Below are 22,947 nucleotides of genomic sequence, written 5' to 3'. Positions count from 1 at the left end.
TCTGATGTGTTTCCCATGTTTGGAAAGAGTCCTCTCACGTGTCTTTATCAAATGTACAACACTGTTTTTTTCCATTTACTGCTGAGGTTTTACATCAAGGCTCATAACTCATACTACATTGATGCTCTATTAAACATTTTTAGTGGACTTAAGTAATGCTCAATTGACCCTTTGCTAAGTCCCGCCGCCCTTGGTTACTGTTGCTACGCCTGTCAAGCTTTCGCACTGGCATGTAAACTATAACAGTGAGACATGTTCCAAGGAAAATAATATAAAAAAAAATAGTTCCGAAATATCAGAGAGAAGTAGACAGAAAGGACTACAATATGCATTTGAAAGCTACATCCAGAATAGAATTTGTCAGTGGAATGTTGAGAATGAAGAGGGCATAAAAATCTAATAAGAATCTAATATGTTTTAACCCATTGCTAGCAAAACTAAATTATCCCACTTTTTCATTTTGTTTAAATCACGTCAGGATATTGCTCGCACATTGTGGGGCTTGATCCATACACTGGATCTCCTAAAGGCACAACAGGAAAGCACAACAAAATCTTTTTGCCACAACAAAGTTTGCCATAACAATGGCACAAACCAAGGGGTGGTAAAATAAAGGCTGTGCTGATATCATAGGTGGTGGTAGTGAAGGCCTGACAGGATCACAAGTGGAGACCAGTTGACTGTCTTCCACAATTTTTAATCCATGTCCGACGTCTCTCCTCTCGAGCTTTTGGCTTTGGAAAACCAAAAAATGTGACACCCCCCCTCTAAAGTTTGAGGGTATCTGCTGTGGGACTTGCAGATTCCACAGCACACTGTTACGACATTTTTCCTTGTTCTGAAAGCTTGACAAGCCTAGTTACGGTTGCTAATATAGGATTGGACAGTGGTCGTTCAATTGGGGTTTCTACTTGACAAAAATAAACTTTCCACTTTATTCAGTGTCTACTTTATAAAGATTTTCTAAGATAACCATGTACATCCAAATTGACCGTCTTCTTTACTCTGTTATTGAAAGGAAATTGCTCTCTTCAGCAAATAATTTAGTGTCCTGTTGCTAACTCAAACTGAACCTGAAAATGGTGAAAGAAACTGTAGAACCCAGAAAAAGATTTCAAATGTTATATCACTTATTTGTTGCTACGATTCACTATGAAATTGGTCTGTTACTGTTCCCTCATGTCCCTCATCAAAGTCAGTTTTATCCTTAAATTGCCATAACTCTACTCTGCAGGAGTTACGGATCAGAAGCTGTTTGCAGGGCTGCTGATCAAATGTGTGGTACAGCTTGAACTAATCCAGACCATAGACAACATTGTCTTCTACCCGGCAACTAGCAAGAAGGAGGATGCTGAGAACATGGCTGCTGCACAGGTCGGTTACAAAAGCAACTACTGTATAAAGATTGATTTTGTCCTGCACCACGTATTGGCTTTAACCTTCTGTGAAATGCTGATCTCTAATCTCAGTTATATGGAGATGTGATTAAGCTTTGATCAATTGTCAGATCAGGCTCAATCACATTTGGAAATTTTAAAATGACAGCCCTGTGTGATCTTAAATTGTCCGACATAGTTGTCTTAAACTAAGTTGTCTTAAACTGTGCCCCCGTCAGAGAGATGCTCTGGAAGAATCAGAGACTGAAGGCGTGCAAGTGGGCTCGGATCAGGGAATGTACAGACACATGACTTCTGCACACCTCTTCAAGCTGCTGGACTGTCTGCTGGAGTCGCACACCTTCGCCAAGGACTTCAACTCTAACAATGAACAGCGGACAGCACTTTGGAGGGCAGGTAAATGGATAGGAAAAATTATATCCCTCTTTTTTGCACTTGATCTGTATGTATGTCTCACATATAATGTTTATCAGAAACTTTTTAAATAAATAAGGCCAACAGTTAAAGATAAGAACATTTAATTAACATTTAATTGTTCCCCCTAAAATCATCACGATACTTTTAGAAAAGTCGTCTCCTGTGCAAATAAAATAAGCCTGTATAAAGAAAGTTCAGAAGGATGCCCTGTTCTTGCCTGGATTGACCCTTACCTTGAAAAGTTGAATTGTTTACTTTGTGCTTGGCATTCAACCTAGTCACAGGTAATTGTATGACATTTTTGTATCATGAAAGTGCCCTCAGTCTTTATTTTTACAATAAATGAGAAGACTTCTTCTCCTTCTTCTTCTTCGTAAGTTATATCTTGCACATTCAGCCAGTTGTTCAGAGAGTTGACATTGCAGAGATGACAGGAAATCAGAAGAGTAGAGGGAAAAGAATAACATGCATCAAGGATCCTTGGCCAGACTCGAACTAGGGACATTGTGATTCTTTGTGAGTGGCGTTCAAAGCAAACAAAAACAACCCCTGCAATCGCAGATAAATACGTATTTTGTTTATATAATGTAATGTATTGTTGGCAAAAATAATTAACTCATATCAGCTATGAGACTTCATCAGGGTCAGGGAAAGTTTATTGGGTTAAATAGACCAGAATTAAAACCTTTAGGCCGTGCGAAGCCGTCTGTTGTTGTTGTGGGTTTTTTTTACCAATGATTCTGTCTCTGTTTTGCCCGCAGGCTTTAAAGGGAAATCCAAGCCCAACTTATTAAAGCAGGAGACCAGCAGTCTGGCCTGCAGCCTGAGGATCCTGTTCAAGATGTACTCTGACCGTCAGCTGCAGGACTCGTGGCCAGACATCCAGACACGCCTGCTGCTGTGAGTACATCACAGGACCTGATCGTCAAGTAGTTGACACACCAAAGATAGCCAGCATTTCATTGATAAGATCAGGCTGGTTACGCAAACAGCCTCATTTATTGGCCTTTTCATAGCCTCAGTGTTGCAAACATTGTGAGTATTTCTAGCAGCAGTTGTGTATGTGAGACTACAATGATGGAACATGTCATTTTTTTTAATAGTATATGACAAAAATAGGGCCGTAGGGAACAGAGAAATAAACTGGATCAGGCTTCACAGACAGCACTTGATTGTAAGAAGCAAAAGTGACAAAGTGGACTGAGTATATTATTCCTATTAGGTCAGACTTTATCTGACTTAACAGAATTAATGAGTTATCATTTGAATAGATTTTAATTATTTAATTAAATAATATCTCTCTCTTTATTTGTTTATATTGTGTTTTATTATTTATAAATATATTTCTTTTTTTGCTAATGTTACAAAAGAGACTCTGGAAGAGCCAGGCTGAAAAATGGTCAAATCAACCATACAGCAAATTTAAATAAATGCTTTTCTAATATATAATTAAAATAAAAGAAATGCATTTCATAGAAAACATAGTTGTCATTTCACTACCTCAAGAGACTGCCAGTCTGTTATTGACTGGTTAAATGTGAAACCCTAGATAACTTAGCACCAGCTGTGTCACTGGTGTTTGTTCTGTTTTGACTGAGCTGTTTTGACACATGCTCATTCCTCATTATGTATTTATGAAGGGTACACTGTGTGTTTATTTTGAATAATATATTGGCATGTTAGTTGACTCATGTATCACATCAATATGAGCTTCTTTAGCAATAATAATTCAAGTTATTAGTCAAGTTATGTAACAATGTGTAGCTTCCCAACTGAAAGAGATCGATGGATCTACCCAAAGGGCTTTAACTGGATTCCACTAAAAGGAAAAACAGCTTTTTCTTTAGGCCTCCTTTTATTTTGAAAGTCATTCAAAAACAATTAGTCCAAAAGCGATAGAGTGAAAAAACTTTGAAATAAGAAAGAAACAGAAAAAGAAAAATATACTGTTTATAAACATATGCTCATGTTGCAAAATTGCAAAGGAAATGTAGTATATAACATTAAGCATCAGTGCCATATTCCACTATTTTACCCACATTTAAAGATAATTCTTTATTGAAATTCGCGAAAGCAAATAAAGTTACTGCCAACTCCTGTTTTAAACTCAAAACCTAAAAATGTCATGTAAATGTGCCTTTGTCTTTTAGTCTTGAGGATTTTATCGTATTTCTTCAACACAAATATTCAATTATTTATCTGTTCTTTGAGCTATTACACACCCCAAACTTGTGAAACCAAACAGCAAAACTCAGACTCTCAAATTCAATAGTTTTATCTCTCTTTTATCTCTATTTTTTCACCTTATTTGTGACAAAAGGTTAACCCAAATACAACACACAATAAATCAATCAATCAGTCAAGACAATCAGTCATCACCCCATGCTTCCACGTGACAACAATCAACATCAATAATAAATTTACACCGTAAAAGAGCAGATGATATAACATAATCATCCAGTTTGTACCCAATAAATAGACACATTATCAAATGTGTGTGTTTTGTGTTTGTGATAATCCTGATGTGTGTGTTGGGTCATCTCTCACAGGGTTTGCAGTGAAGCTCTGGCCTACTTCATCAGTCTGACTTCAGAGAGCCACAGAGAGGCATGGAACAGCCTGCTGATGCTGCTGCTCACCAGGACGCTACGGCTGCCTGATGACAAGGCAGGAAAACACACACACACACACACACACACACACACTTTCAACTTCATGTAAAGGACAAAAGTTCAATTGGAACTCAGACTCATATTTGCAGTCATTATTGTCCTCAGATCATTGCTGTGTTTAATGAAATAAAACCTGAAAGAGGATCAGAAGTCAAAGAGAGGCCTTGGCAAAAATATCATAGAAAGTTGATCAAATGTGCCTTAGTTTTATATCTCGATTTTTTTTTTTGGTATTTTCCTTTTATTTATTTCATATTTGTGTGATTATAAACACTGGTGAGCTGTCACTGATGAATCACACTCTCTGTGTTCGTGCATGACTCACTGATGATTCATGCCCATGACTCAGGCTCTCTTTCCAGGGCAAAACTATAACAGTTTTCTGGTTAGAAAACAAACCAGCATGCAGCCTGAAGCAGTAGGAAATGTGGGCGCCCTGTAGCTAGCCTTACAAGAAAACACCACACAAACTATTACATCAACAAAAATTACAACAGTGTTGTTAATGTGGACTGGCTGGCAGCATTCTTTTGTGCAAGGCCTGCTTTGAATTTCAGGAAAGTTATTAAAACAAATCCTGGTGCTTCAAAAGAATGCAATTTCATTATTCAGTGAAATTGCCCTTTTAAACAGCATAAACATACATCAGTAGGGACAAAAATGGCCTTCAGACATTGTAATTTAACTCCCTGCTGTGAACTCTTCAGCCTTCCAAAAGCACCCACACACCCCCAGAGCAACCGCCCTTCCTTTTCCGAGTATATTTCCAGTATTTCCAAATACACCTTTGGCAAATATTGTGTGAGCAGGGATTAAGTAGGTACAGTGTGTCACTTAGTTGAATCGTTGTGCTCATTGACATTTTTATGCCTCCACAACAGAGACACTGTGTTATGTATGGCCCTCCCATTTTTTCTGAATGGAATATCTCAGAAAGGCTGTAGGAAATGTCTTCAAATTTTGCACAAATGTGTAAACCGAGTGAAAGAAGAACTGATTAGATTTTGGAGTTTAGCGATCAAAGTGACAAAAAATGTTTTAAGCCAAACCCCTCACAACTGTCTAGTAGGTTTACAAACTAAGAGAAACCCAAAAGGTCAAAGGTCAACTTCACTGTGACATCATAGGCCCCTTTCACACACGCACTGCACTTCTGCTTCTCTTCAGTTATTTCTCCCCACACACCTTCACCTGCTGTACCTGCACACAGCAGCTCTCTCTGTATCTCTGTACCTATGTGTCTGCTCTTTTACATTCATCATAAGCTGCACATTTTACAAAGTCGCCCAAAAAACATGACTTGTGATTTGGATTTTTTCCCCGCGATCTTACAGCGGTTGAGACGCGCGGGAAGGAGGCTCATCGTTACATGTCAACACGATCAAAACAGACTAATGAGACCAACACTACACAGCTGCACTTAAAAACTCTTAAAACATAACATGTGGAGACGCTGCTCCAGGTATGGGAGAGACGGAATGCGAGGGCCGAGTGTCCAGTAAGTTAAACGTCATGGATGAAGATCTTTTTGACAGATAAAAAAAGAAACATGATAGAATTAGTCGCCAAATAGACTTGCCCCCTCCTCGTCCGACAGGGTAAAATCTTCCGCTGTGATGGCCATATGTGATAGGGTAACTCTAGAAAATGTCTGGCTCTAGAAGATTCAAGCAGTCCTGAAATTTTCAGGAAAATGTCATGAGTGCATGTATGAAAGGGGCTATAAAGTCCTGGGAAAACTCTTCTGGCCGTTATTCCCATCCCTTTCTTGATATCTCAGGAACGCCAGAAGGGCGTATCTTCATACTTGGCACTAATATCCTCATGGTCCAAATGCCTGTCGGGAATTTTATTACATCTGATCTATTTTTATTTTTTTGTCCTTCTGAGTAAACAATGCCATCTGCGATTGATTAGTGGACAATCTCCCCTCTCTCTCACGTACCTGTTCCTTTTGCTCTCGCATGAAATGTCTACTGACAATCACTTGCTCTGCAGAGAAACACAGAAAGACGATCTCTGGTATTGTGTCCCTACTGTAAATGATTGTGGTTTGACTTCCCCTTTTAAATGTAGGCTACTAATGCCATTTTTGTGTTTTTAAAGTATGTATTCTTTCAAATATTTTCAGTATACAGATATATCCCCTGTACCTGTCACTTTACACGGTTATTCTTTATGAATTACTGATGGATGTAAAGTAAAACTTGAATGGTTTGCACAGGCACGTCTTATTGAGTTTTCACTTTCTTCTTTTCCAGTTCAAGCCTCATGCGTCCTGCTACTATCCCCACCTGTGTGAAATGATGCAGTTTGACCTGATCCCAGAGCTGCGGGCCATCCTCAGGCGCTTCTTCCTGCGGATCGGCTCAGTCTTCCACATCGCTGCTCCAGAGGGGGCACATGTCCTGACTCCTGCATCCTAAAACGGGTGGGTGCAGGGTCAGGTGAGAACGGATGGAGAAATTGACATGAAAGCGGACATTGATGAGTGGATGAAAAGTGGACTCATTTGAGACTTTCCCCCTTTTCTGGACTGGAACAGATTACAGAGAAGGTGAAATGTGAGGAGGAAGATAACAAGGACTGTAGCTTTTTTTTGTCTCCGTTCAGGACTCGTGAAAGTGTTCAGCTTTTCTACTGCGCTCAGCTTGTAGAGAAGTCTTCACCCTGTCCTTCCTCCCTTCTTTCCCTCTGGGATGAACAGCACTGTGACCAGCACTCTCTGCTGACTGTAGTCATTCATCGTCCCCCCTGACTCTCATCTCAAACTGAAATCACTAGAAAAGAACTGTAAACAATTAATTTATTGATATTGTTGCGAACCATGTACCTGTAATTTTGTTGGTTTGGTTTTCTTGTTTGTTTTTTTAAATACAAAAAAGAGTATATCTTGATGCTTAATGCAAATGAAGAATATTAATGAATTTGGTGAACTTCACATTTGCCCTTTGAGAAAATCTCTTTTGGCCACTTGTGCCTGTTAGAAAACGAGGACACCATCAGTGTCGCTGCAGTGTCGGTGTGAGTTTGTTGATCTAATCAAAACATATTGTAATATCTGAACCTTTATGTTTCAGTGCCCATCCCAAAGCAAAGCAACTTTATTGTTCTCTTTTATGTCTTTGTTATTTGATCAAAGATCTACTGCAGCTTTGTGTGTGAAGTCTTTTTTCAGGTTTACAATGAAAAGACTGGCTGCTTCTTTCTGTCATGCATTCCTTTGTGTGTTGACCCACTAAGCCTTACACTGAAGGACTTTACACGGAGTCAACTCCTCTTGGCTTAAGAATTGCAGCTGGCTCATAAAATTCCCACTAATTCATCAATTGGCCCAGAAATGTGATATGGTTGTTTGATTTCCACACTCTTTTGCACATTATGTATTAGCACCGCCCAGTGTACAGACCTGCTCAGAATGGGTGGAATCGCCATCAGTGTTCACATTCAGCAGTAGAGTTCAGCAACAGAAGGGTTCAGGAACGAAGTGAAACCAAAAGTTGCTTTTACAGAGAGACTGGAATCTCTGCATCCTGGATCCTCCACAGTTTGTTCCATGCATTTTTTAAAAAGAAGGATGTATGTAATTATTTACAGTGCATTTAAATATTTTTTGAGAAGCATTCCTTCCCCCGCAACTATGGATGTCTACTTTTCTTCCCTCAAGCTGGGGAATATATAAATATATATATAAATATATATATATATGACAAAATGCAGACTGTAAAGTTTTCAATGTAAGATACCTAAATATATGCTATACGGTTCTATACATAATATTGTGATGTAATCTTCCGAGCATTTGGTGAAGTGTCAATAAACCTTAATTCTGATCCATTACGGTGACTATTGATTCAGTTTTAAAGTGATGGTAAACACAGCTGGTACTAATAACATTAATATTGAAGTTTAAAAATCTGCTGTGCTTTTATTACGACAGTCAGATAACAGTCCCCTTATGCCTTCACTTTGTTTTCCTGGTTCTAACAGCAGTCTTTGCCATAATATGTGCATTGTCATTACATTGTTTTCAGTCTAAGTATATGGCTAGTCTAGCTATTTATGTGATTAACTTTTTTTTTTTAATTTAATGTCTCTAAATCCTTATACTTATATATTAGTAATCAGGACCTATATTCCTAAATATAGTTCTCAAATTCATTGGGTTAATTTGGAATGAATGAATTATATATCTGTGTATTTGGCCTCTGATGTTTTGTTCATGTGTAACCTTTACCATGACTTGTTCTGAGGGGCTAAAAAAAATCAATGTATCTAATTAAATGTAACCGCTAATTTATTCACCTACTTGGCAAGACATCAGAGTCCAGAAAAGTTGACTGTGATTGATTTTTACACATGAACACACTCATAAATTCAGAGTCTGTGGTGTGTTTGCCATAGACGAAAGAAATCTTGAAATATTCTGCAACAGATCAACACATCTTCTGGACTGTGTCATTGATCGCTGAAATACACGTCGCTACCTAATTGGTAGTGCACACAAGCAACTCTCAGCAGTGATGACGCGCTTTTTCTGCTATCACACAACCAAAATCTGATTTGTTAGTGTGCCAGAAAGCCAGTTAAGCCCTACGTGTTAACTTATAGATGGCTTTAATTTAATTTTGTAGTTTCTTTAACTGATTGTTTTAAGTGTGGAAAAGATATTTAGAGACTTTTAATATTGTATAAAGATGTCCACAGGATGGCACTGTGCTAAAATTGGTAGCCTGCCTGGAGTGCAAAAGATCTGGGAGTTTTGGCATCCAGCCATGCCCTCACTGTTTCAATGTACTATGTGAAAAACTTCAGCTGTATAGCTAATTTTGTAACAGTATATGCTTTCACACTAATTGGATTGAAAAATACAATTTCATCAGAATATGTTTTATCTTACATAGTTCCAGAACTTCCATGAATTTTACTACATGACAACATCTGTGAATAAGATAAGATCCCAAAGGAAAGTATAGTGCCAGATAGCTCAAAAAATACGGTACAAATTACAGAAATACAAAAAATAACTCAAATAGTGAAACTATAAAATATAAAGTGTATGGGATAATGCAAATGAGACAGAGCCTGAGAGAAAAATAATATTACAATAGTTATTTACAGAAGTAGGCAGGAAGTAATGGTGGCAGTTAAACTGACAGTAGTATTGACAGTTATTACGTAGTAAGAACTTCTATTGCACAAGTTTATGAATTTAAAGATGCATGAACAAGAACATTTTCTATCCTGTTACTGCTAAACAACTGTTTCTAGCTGAAATGCAGACCTCGAAAATCTATGCTATGACTAAATCCTAGTTTGCAGAAGTCGTGAATGCCGCAAGATAAATGTATATGTATTATATATGTAAACGCAGCACGCTCCCACTTTTCCTATGATATGAAGCCAACGCCATGACGTTGGGGGGAAAGTGGGCGGGGTTACATGTCCAACCCCGCCTTTCCGCGGGCCGCATACTGGAGTACTCTCTACATTTTGGGGTAACAAAGGTTACCATGGAGACTTCTCACGTCCTTTGTCCTGGCAAGTACAGTCGCTGCCTAACAGCTGCTACATGGAGCCCTGTTATTAAGCCATAAGAGTAACTAAATAGACAAACAATGTGAGAGTTGCCCATAACTATCAATTCACGTAATTCATGTGAGGGTCAGACGCAAGGCCCCAACTATAGACTGTAAAACACACGGTACACTGGTTCACTGTTAGCCAGTTAGCGCTACCATAAGCTAGGTGCGGCTAACGCTAGGTAAGAATTCATTATTGCTAACCGTCACAGGTTGCTCTCATTTAAAGTTTGGGAGTGACTCGCAAATAATACTCTCCGTTAGGAAGATTCAATGCATTTGTTGCAGACTCTTTCCGCTGAATGAAGCTGTCATCTATCTGTCTGGCTGGCATGGTGAAGTTACGTAGTGAACGTAGCTGTGGGCGGATCTCAGCTAGCCAGTAGCTGACTGTTTGGGTGAGATCTGTCGGCGTTAGCCACATAGGCTAGGACAGAACGGATAGGATCATTCCTGCCGGGGTCTGGATTAAGAGCCACCAGACATGATTTTATGGAGACCTCCCTACAAGTAAGAATTTCTGGTTGATCTTTCGATGTTATACTAATCACTGTAGTAGCTGTGTTGACGAAATGATGAGACAAGGGATTGTAGAGAGGGTGGATTTCCCTCTCTTCTAAAACAAGCTTCTTAGAGGAAGGAGGTCGACAGATTTGGAAGAATGCGAAGCCATCATTTTGTTTCCTGCTCCCTTCCCCCTTCACATTTCATTCTGTTCTATTCAACATGTACGTGCAAACTGCAGTGAATGATCTCACCATGTTTAAAACAGCTTTTTATAGATGCAGTTTGCGAATATGCGACTGCTCCAAGACTCTGCATATGACAGTGACAGCCATCTTCGGTAGCCTACATATCCAGTATCTGATTAGAAAAACGTTTGTATAGAAGGTTCTGTGTCTGTCTTTACTGCTTTGCCCAAGAATTGGTTTTGTAATGCTCGTTATGACTGTGGTAAAGTCTAAAAGAGGGTGGTGTCGCGAAACGGCATTTTTTTGCGTAGTGATTAAAGGTCTTAGCCTGGTGTTTATGACAGGAGAGGGGACTGGCCTGTGCTGCCTTCACTGGCTCATTCTTAGCCCGTTCATCCGGTAGGAAATTTTAATTGTGACGTGTGCTTTTGATTGGAAATACCATTACTCTTGATGAATATTTTCACAGACTGGAGAAGAAAACTGTATAAGCCTTGTCCTTTATATTTGAGTCAATGTAAGCGCTGTTAACAAAGAGTGACACATATTTACAGGGTATGCTACACTTATGTACTTGGAGTGGAACATTTTCACAACGGTTTCTGTACATGTTCGTAAGGGTGGATTTTGGGATCAGAAAGGGCATAATTTCGTCTCAGATTATATCACTAGATTGTGTTTTATCATACGTGCAGTCATGGGTATAACCGAGGATTCTCGATGTGATCGTGATCCAGATATTCAGATATCTCTGAAGGCAGCGTGTTACGTAATAGAGGAGGGTTGGGCATGCAAAGAGGGGGGAGATGTAGGAGGGGACAAGCAAAGGTACACACTCCCGCACGTAAAGTAGCTTTTTTACATTCTTTCATTTTGACAGCCAATCTACTGACATAGCGACAAACAGACAACAACACTGACTGACAGATTCGGGACATTTTCACGGAGGGACACGGTGAACGAAGCGAGAATATCTCCCTTTTATCCAACACTGCTGGTAAGACGCGGATGGAAGCCTTTTATATTACACAGTCTTTATATCAGAGATCAAAATGTAACTGTAAATACATTTTTTTATCTGGAGATGTACATGGAAACAGATGGGGCTCACACAGCCAGCACACGCAGCCTACAGAGGCAGTACAGTATCTCTAACCCAACCTGGTTGTTTTATCTGTCCATGTTTATTACGCTGGAATTTGGACAGTAACTTGCTCAGACTTCAGTTTGCTTTATATGAGTTAATATTTGAGCGAATGGCTTCATAGATGTTGCGTTCAGGTGCTACATTTCGTTGCGACTCGTTGATATTCCTATAGGAGCTGTGTGGTGTTTACACCAGAGCGTGGCTGTTAAAACGCGAGCCACGTGCTGGTAGCTTGGGACCATGCTGCCATTGTAAACACTGCTTCCTTGTGGGGCTTTATCTGTTGTTACATCCCGTTACTGTTTCTGACTCAGAATTATGGTCAAATTAGTCTGCCCAACTTATGTTTGTAAGAAGTTTCTGGTCTTAATGAGATTGAAGCACTTTGCCTGTTTGGCCATGAGCCAGTAGAGACTCTATCGGGCTTCTATTGTGCTGTTACATAGGGTAGTTACAGTATGTATTATGTAATGTCCCTATTTGCATGGAGTCCCCCTTCCCTCTGCCTCACAAAATCATTATAAGTTCCAACCAGTTATCAGCTTAAATGTCAATATTGTTGTGGGAAAAGTCACATGATAATCAGCAGACACTCTGGGATCATCAGCAGATTATGTTCCTCCCACATCTTTTAGTGTGTATGCATACTCCAGTTAATGTCAAAAGATTCTGATTGGCAGGAGAAGATGAGGGACAGGCTTTGTCCGGCGGCTGCTCGCTCAGATTTTCTTTTGTTTCAGGGATGTGGGTCCATTTAAACCCAATTAACTCGCTGATATTGACATAAAAATTTAATGAAGTCATTTTTTACTGTACATCATCATACTAATGTTAATCTGATGTGTAATAATGTTTTCTATGAAAAATAGTTGTTTCTCTTATAATGATCATTAGCCAAAGGTTAGATCAGCGCATGAGCTGGTCGTTGATTATACTATTGATTATTGTTTAACTAAATTAACCATCTCGCTAGGCTAAATGCCAGAATATTTAATAGAGTGTCTGAAGGCAGAGGGGATTGCATATAGAACTACTAATAATACATGTATGCTTTTTTAAAAATCCTTTCCTCTCCTTAGAAAGGGATGGAAATGCTTTTTCTGGGGGAAAAAAGAACAAAACTATACCGTCAGTGCTTGAGACTATGAAGGGTGTCCCATCAATTGTGCTCTGAAGTTACAAAGATAAGATTTGCAACAAAGAATTTATCGATCTTAATTTTTGGGGGTTGACTACATAGATTATTTTAATATTTTATTATTTTAATAATTAATCTACAGATTTTTTCTCAATTTATTGTTTTGTGAAAAAATGTCAGAGCCCAGTTTTCTTCACCCCAAGGAGACAGAAGTTTATTTAAAGCTCCCGTGAAGAGGCTTTTGCTGATTATGAAACAGACTGAAATGAATTCTGATTACTCTATATGACCTACAAAAGCAAACGAGACCATCGGTGACAAGATTGATTATTTCTTTATAGTTATTTTTCATGCCTGAAACCGTTGGCGGGGGGTAGGTGTGACAAGCTGATTAACTGCATGCTGCCTCTGTTTACATTTTCCAGGGCAAAAATTTTAAGTGAGTTAAACATATGACTGCAGGATAAGATTTTCTTTGTTTAAAACCACCATCGAAACATGTACAGGACAAAATCAGCAAACAGATCAGAGGTACGGCTTTGTCCACAGGGGGCACCAAAATCAACACAAACCAAAAGTTCCTCACAGTGGCTTTAATTCACCCACAGTTCCAAAGTCAATAACCAGATAATATTTGTCATTTGTCCTTAAAAAATTACAGATATAATATATCCTTTATTGACATAATTGCTTATTTAATTTTCTGTATTACTGAACAAATGAATTACTTAGATATTGCAGCTTTAACATGAATGTTTTTATGGATACTTTTCTCTTTTACCATCGTACGACTAATGTTTTTCAGCAGCTACATACTTTGTCATGCTTTTATTTTTGAACATTATTAGATAAACAATGATTTCAATTAAATCACATTAGCAATAAGGGTGTTCTTACTTCCACACACAAACTGTGTTTAAAAAAGGTAGCAATCTCTTGTTCAATCTGCATAACCAGAGCGTGATTAATGGTTAAACCCTGTGTGTCACGGCCAACACAAGACTAAAATTTTTGTTTCGTCCATCACTGCAAAACCACTGAATTACTCAAGATATCTTACGATTTGTTTGCTAGCAGGGTTTCTGACTTTGAGTTCATCAAGAGTGCACTGCAATAGGTACACTGACAATTGAGTAACATTGCATCGAAAATAGTTAAAGTTTACTGGATTTCTTTATTCAGTCATCCAAATGTTACACAAGAACCTATACTACAGTTAGGGAATGAAAAAAACATGTAGTTTGCAAGGCTAACAGTGGCAGCTGACATCCACTAACAGTTAGTCATGTTTTCACACCTAATACCAAAGCAGCGTAGTGTCAGCCTGGTCCACCATGGAAAGTCCGTTTTCTATGGTAATTCAAGGGCACGCTTATGTGTGACAATATGCAGATGAGTGTGTAAGTACAGGGACAGGCTGCAGCGGCGACAAACATGGTGCCTGAAAGCTCAGACTGAAGATCAGAGGTCATTGATTAGGAGATGGTGACTGTCTGCATGGATCTTCAAGCCAGACTGTCCCTCTGATCTCTCCTTACCTAAGCCTCACCTTCCTCACACCACCCCTCCCTTTGTCCCTTTCACTGTCTCTTGTCCACTCACACAGCCACACACATATACGCACACATTCGCTCTACTATCATCTCATTAATACCATTGCCATCTGCTCGATGTGTAACAGTCCAATTAGAGAGATGCCCTTTGACCCTACCTGTCCAGATTTAATTTGAAAGTCTACATCCCTGCACGCTCCTCTTTCCTCTAACACACATACTGTATAAAATCACAGCATGCTTATTGGCTATCCAGACCTTGACCTTTTATTGTCTCTCTACAGGGCCTGAGCTGATTTGTCAGCCTTGTGTAGGTTCACCCCCCAAGTGTCCTCTGGATATCAGCTGACCATGAGGATCTGAACGGAGGAAGCGCAGGGAGAACGCCTGGCACAGTGTGTGTTCACTCTAACACAGCGAGGCTCGACCAAGCAAGGAGCAGAGACAGCGGAGCGAAGTGAAGAAGCTAATTTAAACACAAAATGTCTCAAAACAGAGAACTGGTGGTTTTCTACATAAACTATAAACTCTCTCAGCGAAACTATCCGCTCAACCACATGGGACTGTCAGAACCTCCGAACAGGACTGATGGGGCGGGGGCAGGGGCAGGTGAGGAACAGCAGGTAGCGACGAACACCAACGGGACATTTAATGGCATGAGTCCTGGGACTCCTCCTGCTTCCCCGCTGCGACAACAACGGTTGCCGGTTACAACAAATCTGGACGCGGTGAAGGAGGCTCTCCGGGACTCAGCAAACGAGTTTGAGCTGCGATATGCTCGCGCCTTCAGTGATCTGCACAACCAGCTGCACATCACGCCAGCCACGGCCTACCAGAGCTTTGAGAACGTGATGGACGAAGTGTTCCGGGACGGAGTCAACTGGGGCCGCATCGTAGGGCTTTTTGCTTTCGGCGGGGCGCTGTGTGTCGAGTGCGTGGAAAAGGAGATGAGTCCACTAGTGGGCAGGATCATAGAGTGGATGACTGTCTACCTGGACAACCAAATTCAACCATGGATCGAGAGCCAAGGAGGATGGGTAAGTCTCTCTCACACACACACACACACACACACACACACACACAAAACAACATAGTAGAGCTATGCCATTATGGGGTTTGTGAGACTGATACAGATTTTATAGAAAATCACCTTTTACCAATATGGTGGTCGATATAGTAAATGTGAATGAGCTTTGCTATGTGGATAGTGCATTGATCTGCAGACAGAGCTGATACTATATACAAACTATGGAGTTGGAAGGCTCTGTTAGCTGAACAACATGATGAAGCAAGTATTCTCATAGTATTATATCTCATGTATTCTCGTTATATATTACATTAAAAAAAAACATATCTGTCAATAACATAAAAAAAAATATATACCAATATATGTTTATCTGTGATAGGCCCATTTCACCTGTTAATAGATATCAATCTGGTTCTACAACACACACAGAAATATGTGTTTGTGGTATGATGGTGTTTGTTTGTATAGACACATTCATGCCCTTCAACATTGCTGGCTTCAACTCTATGGGAAGGTAAGTGGAGGTTACCCTTATGGAAGATTTCCACGTTGACCTTTTTTCTACACACCAGAGTTTGTGCCAACACTGGAGAACAGCAGTCAGTTGGAAAATTAGGTTATATCCTATCCTTGTCTTTCAAACTAGGTCTGGAACATTTATATAGATGCTAATGGCTGTTGGTGATATAGACCAGATTTGCAGAAGTGTGTTTGTATGTTTTTTGCCTCCTGTGCGTGTTAGTCAGCTGTGGTTCCATCTGACAGAGGTCTTACCGAAAAACGATACTAGATAGAGAAAATGCAGAGCATAGATTGTATTCTACCATACATGTTAGTTTATGCAGATGGACCCAGATAAGCATGCTGACATTTCAACTGACATCAGCCTCCATCAGATTATGAAATGGAACATAGGTGGGGTTGGCACTAACCTATGGTATAATAACAGGTTTCTGCTTCAAAACAGTAAAAACAGAATGTGTGGTCAGCAGCTGGTTCAGCTGTTCTCTAATTGATCAGCAGCATGAAGCTGAATCGAAGCGGGAGCTTAACAGGCTGCATCAGGGCTTTGTAGCTCTCTCTGGAGATCGAAGATCTCTCATCACGGGGCTTCTACAGATAACCCTTTGTTTTACTCTGGCCAGTTGATTGGCTCTGTGCTTTTGTTTTTTTTTCTCTTTTTCCACTATCTGTCCATTTTCCTTGCCCTGCCCTGTCCTCTCTTCTGTTGTGTTCTTCACCAAGGCAGCTGCATGCAGATGAAAGCTGTTTTTTTCTGGGGTTAGCTGGAGAGTGGGCCATCCTGGTACAGACACTCCTAGTGTGTGTGTGTGTGTGTGTGTGTGTGTGTGTGTGTGTGTGTGTGTGTGTGTGTGTGTGTGTGTGTGTGTGTGTGTGTGTGTGTGTGTGTGTGTGTGTGTGTGTGTGTGCGCGTGTTTTTGTGTGTGTGCACATGATCTTGTGAACACCTCTAAGACAGTTAAGGTCAGCTCTTTCCTTTGTGCCGGCAAGTTGATGGTATTCGGAGAGTGGGGGCAGAGAGGCTGCTTATAAATGCTCCAGCACTGAATAACACCAGGTTAAAGGTCAATCCTTTATAAACTGACATTCCAGGTGCTGAACAGCATGCATTAGATAGATAATCCCAATGTGCAGAAAATGCCTTTGTTGTTGTTTTGTTTGTTTTTTAACAAATATAGAATTTATATATTTACTGCAATGTAGGACAGAAACCTGGAGATAACATGGAGGGGAGGAGGATAGGGAGGATAAGGTCATGGAAACAGGTGACAGGATATGATATGCGATCCTAAAAGTTAAAGCTTTGCAACGTACTGCTATTAGTTGTCCCTTGTGTTGATGGAATACTGAAGCATCTTCCTTACCAGCCTCCTAAGATCTGGTTGAATTAACACACACCACCACCTTATTTTGCCGCTGCATTTGTAGCATGTAATAACGTCATTACATAGATGGCAATCCTGTGCTTTGGTTCAGACTGAAATATATCAACAACTCCTACACTGATTTCCATTAAATTTTGTAGAGACATTCATTTTCCCCAGGGGATGAATCCTAATGACTTTGGTAATCCCCTTTAATTCCCCTCCCTCTCTTTATTCGGCCTTTAGCTTGCTCGACCACCACTGTTCTCCCTCTCGCTCTTTGAGCCGAGGAGGAGGAGCCTATTTCTAATGCTGTGTTTACCAACAGCAACTGACAAATCCTACTCATTATACCTTTATTGCAGGTATTGGAGCACTTTGGCTTTCCTGTAAAATATAATAGTAATAATTATAATGGAGAGGATGGGGGATGAAATCCTTATGTGAGGACATTGTACCAATTGAAGCAAAGACTGTTTACCTATATTTTGTTGCTGATCTGAAAAATAATCCAATCAATGATTCAATACCATCATCCAGTCCAAAACAAATAGTTTTGTGTTCTGTTACAATACTAATGGCTTGCCGTGAAAGATTGTGCGCACATTTATTGACTGCTCGAAGCACTGGCTGCCTACTGGTTGCTGCTCAAATACATGATTGTGGGTTGTATTCACATGGTCCAAAGCACGTACTATAAGTCTCTTTGATAAGAGTGTCAGATACATAAATGTAATGTATACTGTACATGCACAATGTTCTTTTAGTTGAACACAAATTTCTTCCCAGATCTCAGCTTGAAAAAGGTTCCCACGTCACAACGTTGTTAACATCATTATTTCTGTTTGCAGTATCCCTCCAGAATAAAGTGACGTTTATGAACATCATGTTTCTTAATTGAATGATAGTACGGAAATCTACACCAGCATCATGATGTGCTTTGCAATATAATTATATTACTTACATTATCATGTTCATGTTTTATCACAACTTAACAGCTTTTGAACTGCCCTCCCAGACATCATGATTGCCAGAAAAGATTCAATTTTGTTTCCACGAGAGAAAAACATGAGAGAAAAAAGCCAATGATTGTCCATTTTTTGTGGGGTATTTTTTATGATTGTTTTTTTTTTTAGTTGTCCATCTTAAAGGTATAAAAAGTGGTATTTTTAGGAAGAATAAGATATAGACTTTTACAAATATAATATAAATCATCACTTATGGACCTCTGTACGTGTGTGTTGGTGAGTGTGTGTGCAGACTCTTGTGAGACCCTTCTCTCTGCATCTATTCTCTTGTTTTGCTTTGCATGGGACATTTTCTGGAGGGGCGCTGTTGTGGTTCCCTGAGCCAAACACAGCATATAGGTGAGTGTGGGAGTGGTTCAAATTAGCAACTGGGCACCATTCAGACCGGCGAACATGGCGAAAGAGCGATGCAGAGTTTTCCGCTGTTAGCTCGGCGGGGTTGGCATGTTCTCGCACAAGAGAGTGAGCGTGAGCTTCTGGTGACGAAGAGCCCAGGAGAAAGGGCCCAGTTTGAATGTGTTGTTGACAAAATGCAAGGAAAAGTCCTACTTATTATACCTTTAAGTCAGAGGCTCCGTGAATATGATCTGTGTTGCTAAAAAACATAAATACTTCTGCTGCTTGTAAGGCAAGGCAAATTTATTTATAGATCACCATTCATACATAAAGCAATTCAAAGAGCTTTACACAATTAAAAACAGAGAATTAAGAACATTAAAATTAATGTGATACACACACAAAAATAGATACAAAAAAACAAAAATCAATTAAAAACAATACGATGAATTAGACCTTGTAGAGATGAATTAAGTCATTTTTCATAAACTTGAGGCACATTGAGGCGGAAAAAAGATGAACCGGAAAAGGTTGAACTTATGATAAATCTAATTTCTCATCCTAACCACAAGTAAATATTTTTACCATCACTGTCATCAACACGTCTGTGAAGTGTGGTTGATCTCCATGATCTCATGTAGTTAAAATTATCTAGGCACCCACACAGAGGCTTCCTTTAAACACAACACAAGACAGTTTGCATGGCAACAAATTGGACGACATCTGTTAGCATGCAGTTGCTGGCTTGTGGGGAGTGGCTTGCATGTCAGTGTAACCTAGACTTGGAGAAGTGAATGAATTCATCTGAAATGTTGAATGGATCAGCAAGTTGAAACAATACACTCTTAGGGTTTCACTTCTCCTGCTGCTGGAAAACACTGTCTCAAGAACACATGATGCCACTTCCTTCTCTAACAAGCTTATATAATTCACTTTTATTCTGATGTTGATCCAGTCATGTGAAAGCATCGGTTTGCTGCGTGTCTCCTTTTTCATAAATTGACATGCATACCACGGGTGCAGTCCCAACATGAAGTGGCAAACTAAAATATACAACTCAGAAGATGGTTTACCGTTAAGAGTCTTATCATTTCTTTACATCACTCTTCTGCTTTCCCTATCTTTGTCACAGTATCATTACTCTTTCTTTTTTGTTTTTTTCTCTTCAAATTCCCTGAAATGTACCAGAGCCTCTGAGTAAACCCACACAAGACAGTGTTGTATTTTTCTTCTTCCTGTCTTTTATTTCCCCCTTTCTTCCTCCCTTCCCTCCCCTGACACTTCCTCACAGGAATGAAGCACAGAGCTGTTGGCAGATGTGGGAACCTGAGTAAAAGCTGTGAGGCAGGTGTGCCCTTAGTGTTAGCTGATGAAATATTAGTCTGTTCTAAGCAGCAGCAAGGTCACTTTCTGTTTCACTCTCACTTTCTTTCACTTAGTTGTCTCGTGATCCTATTGTTGCTTCCCATGTTTTTTGGTATTTTCTGTTTGGTTGGATTGTGACAGACAAAGTAGTGGAAAGAAACAACAGGAAATGGAAAATTAAGACACAGAAACATAATGTGAATGGATGATCAATGCAGGGGTACGACATAACTATGGCCAGTTGGCAAATGGCACCAACAATTTATGCCGTGGGCACCAAAGATTATACGTCGGTTGCAAGTTTTATCCCTATACTGCGAACCGTTTCCCAACATAAGGTTACATTTCCACAAACATCCCTTTTCCCTCATGCTACTGTTAACAAGGGACGATGCTCTGACTCTTGAACTGCTGCAGTGACAAAGAAAGTGGGGGGAAGAAAGCTAAGCAGCCGAGCAGACACACTTGTACAGCAACTGAACATTGTGTCCATTAGCTCTGTTGCTGCTTTGGATGCTTTTGGGCATTTCAGAGTTATAGAATATTTTCTGCGCCATTGATTACCTCCGGCTAACACTACTACAGCTGACCTGACCCCTCAACTTTGACCTGACATGATGATGTTGACACAATGTAATGTTTGTAATGGCACAATGCTGGGATGGAGGAAGGAGGAAGATCTGAGACAGAACCATGTAGGGTGCTAAAAATACAGACTGAACTAAAAAGACACCATATATTAACAAAGAACTTGAGTATTCTATTGCAATACATAAAACAAAAAAAACATTTTTACTCTGTTGATGTGTTTATTTATTCACTGACAAAGTTAGGGAAGGCTGTTCTAAGTTGTGTTAAGTTGCCCTTTTATTTTGATTTTAATTTGGTGTTACATTTAGGCTATTTTGCATACCATATTTAGGGGCTTGATGGCCCAAGTGGCCAGTGCTTAAAAAGAATAGCATATGTCCATGCTATTAAAAACAATATTAAGATTGTATTTTTTTATATTATTTTTATTGACCTATTTTGGATCACAACATATAAACCAAAAAAAAAATCAATACCCATAATCCAACTTTAAGACACACCTGCACTCGCACCACACTCACACATATACTTAGACCAAGAGAGCAGGGGTACAAATAAACAACAGGAATTTGTCTAAACAATGTGTCAAGGACACAAACGCATACATATCATTACATATCATCCACATTTGATTGTTAAATGCAAGCTGTCCATAATGGTAATATGCAAAAACAAAACAGAGAAAGGGGACGATCAGTATATAAATGCCATCAGAATTAATCCAAGTGTTGCAAAAAGGGGCCCCAAGATTGTCCCCATTTATGTTGACATTTTAAATTATTACTTCGCAATTTCTCCGTATGAATAATTAAAGCCAGTTCGTGCAACCAGTTTCTGACGCATGGTGATTTAGGTATCTTCCAGTCTTCTTCAAGTTTTTTTGCTAATACCATGCCCATCAATAGAGCTGTATGAATGTGTGAAGGGAGAATTGAGGAGTCTTCCGAGGATCCAAACAGAGCCAGGTCTCTGTCAGGAGAGAGTCCTTTGATAAATCCCAGGAAAAATAAAAAAATTCCTGACCAGAACTGGTAACAATGTTATGATTCTAATCTTGAGATTAAGTAACTCATGGGTATTTCATGGGTATTTCCCTATAAGTTGGGACTTTACACAGTATTTGTGGTTGACTGAGCTTGAGATGAAAATAACTTGAAAATAGCACTGTATTCAGAAAGTAAAATGTGAGACAGTTAAGCATATATTCCATGAGCAGATGGTGTCATTTATCAGTCAATTTGCCAAAATTCTCTAATTCAAGCATATCATATGTGAAGATGTGATGATTTTCTTTGTCATATATAATAGTTAGCTCAATCTGAGTCAGTATTTTCTAAAATACCATAGACACAGTGTTAAAATAATTGTAAGTTGAAGCCCTGATTCTGTCAGAATTTTAATCAGTCTGAATTGTTCCTGTAGATTCTCAATACGTAAATCTTAAGAAAATGTGAGCCAGTGTCTTTCTGGAGTTGGGAAATAGTTGAGATGGCAGTAAATATTGAGACGTGAATCGTGTTTTGCACAACAAAGCAAACCTCACTGTCATAAAAACTGTTGGAAGTCTCACCTTAATGATCCCACTGGAGCTCATTTCGGAGCCTGCGCTGTCCGTGATGCTGAGACATTTAATAGCAGCAGATTCCCCCTCCATGCCTGGTGTTTCAAAAGAAGTGTAGGAGTACAGCCATATATTGTCGGATAATAAACCTTGGCAGACAGCAGTGGTAGAGACAGTGCCATCGACCTAATAATGCTGTTTCCAGCAGAGCAGGCGATGGCAGTGATTACTCAGTGGAGATTGAGCCGCCTCGGGGTGGGGGTACGGGGTTATTACCAATTATAGATGAATAATATCTCGACCTGCTACTGGGAGAAACATTGTTTTTTTTCTCTCTGACAGACTAATAAAAGCTAAACTCATTTAGAGGAATCACACTGCTACGGTCTGGGGAAGCTTGGCTGGAGATGGGTGGAGGGATGGGGGGGTTTCAATGGAGAAACAAGGGAGAAAAGAGGCCATTATCCCAGTTGTTCTGCTTTATGCTGTCCGCAGTCGCGGTAAGGTCAGGCAAAAGTTAACTACAAGAAAAATGTCCTCCAGCACAAGTCTTTC

At 39.6% G+C, this 22,947-nt stretch overlaps 2 protein-coding genes across 2 annotated transcripts in view; both read left to right on the top strand.

Annotated features, from left to right (window-relative positions):
- The window catches only part of arfgef2 (ADP-ribosylation factor guanine nucleotide-exchange factor 2 (brefeldin A-inhibited)), a 31,917-nt gene extending 23,457 nt beyond the window's left edge, over positions 1–8,460 (top strand). The window contains exons 35-39 of the mRNA XM_069659683.1: positions 1,235–1,374; positions 1,616–1,793; positions 2,576–2,714; positions 4,364–4,481; positions 6,748–8,460. Coding sequence (XP_069515784.1) covers positions 1,235–1,374; positions 1,616–1,793; positions 2,576–2,714; positions 4,364–4,481; positions 6,748–6,912 — 740 coding nt within the window. The 3' untranslated portion in view covers positions 6,913–8,460. The remainder of the gene's footprint in view (positions 1–1,234; positions 1,375–1,615; positions 1,794–2,575; positions 2,715–4,363; positions 4,482–6,747) is intronic.
- A 2,040-nt stretch (positions 8,461–10,500) lies between these two features.
- Positions 10,501–22,947, top strand: part of bcl2l1 (BCL2 like 1) — a 38,214-nt gene continuing 25,767 nt past the window's right edge. The window contains exons 1-2 of the mRNA XM_069660138.1: positions 10,501–10,578; positions 14,883–15,635. Of these exons, the coding sequence (XP_069516239.1) occupies positions 15,081–15,635 (555 nt within the window). The 5' untranslated portion in view covers positions 10,501–10,578; positions 14,883–15,080. The remainder of the gene's footprint in view (positions 10,579–14,882; positions 15,636–22,947) is intronic.

This window comes from Semicossyphus pulcher, unplaced genomic scaffold (genome assembly GCF_022749685.1).
Source record: "Semicossyphus pulcher isolate SPU_LCO1_2020_fin unplaced genomic scaffold, fSemPul1.0.p SCAF_13, whole genome shotgun sequence".
In the NCBI taxonomy this organism is placed as follows: domain Eukaryota; kingdom Metazoa; phylum Chordata; class Actinopteri; order Labriformes; family Labridae; genus Semicossyphus; species Semicossyphus pulcher.
The sequence above is the reverse complement of the archived record's forward strand: the minus strand, read 5'-3'. Positions and strand labels throughout refer to the sequence as shown.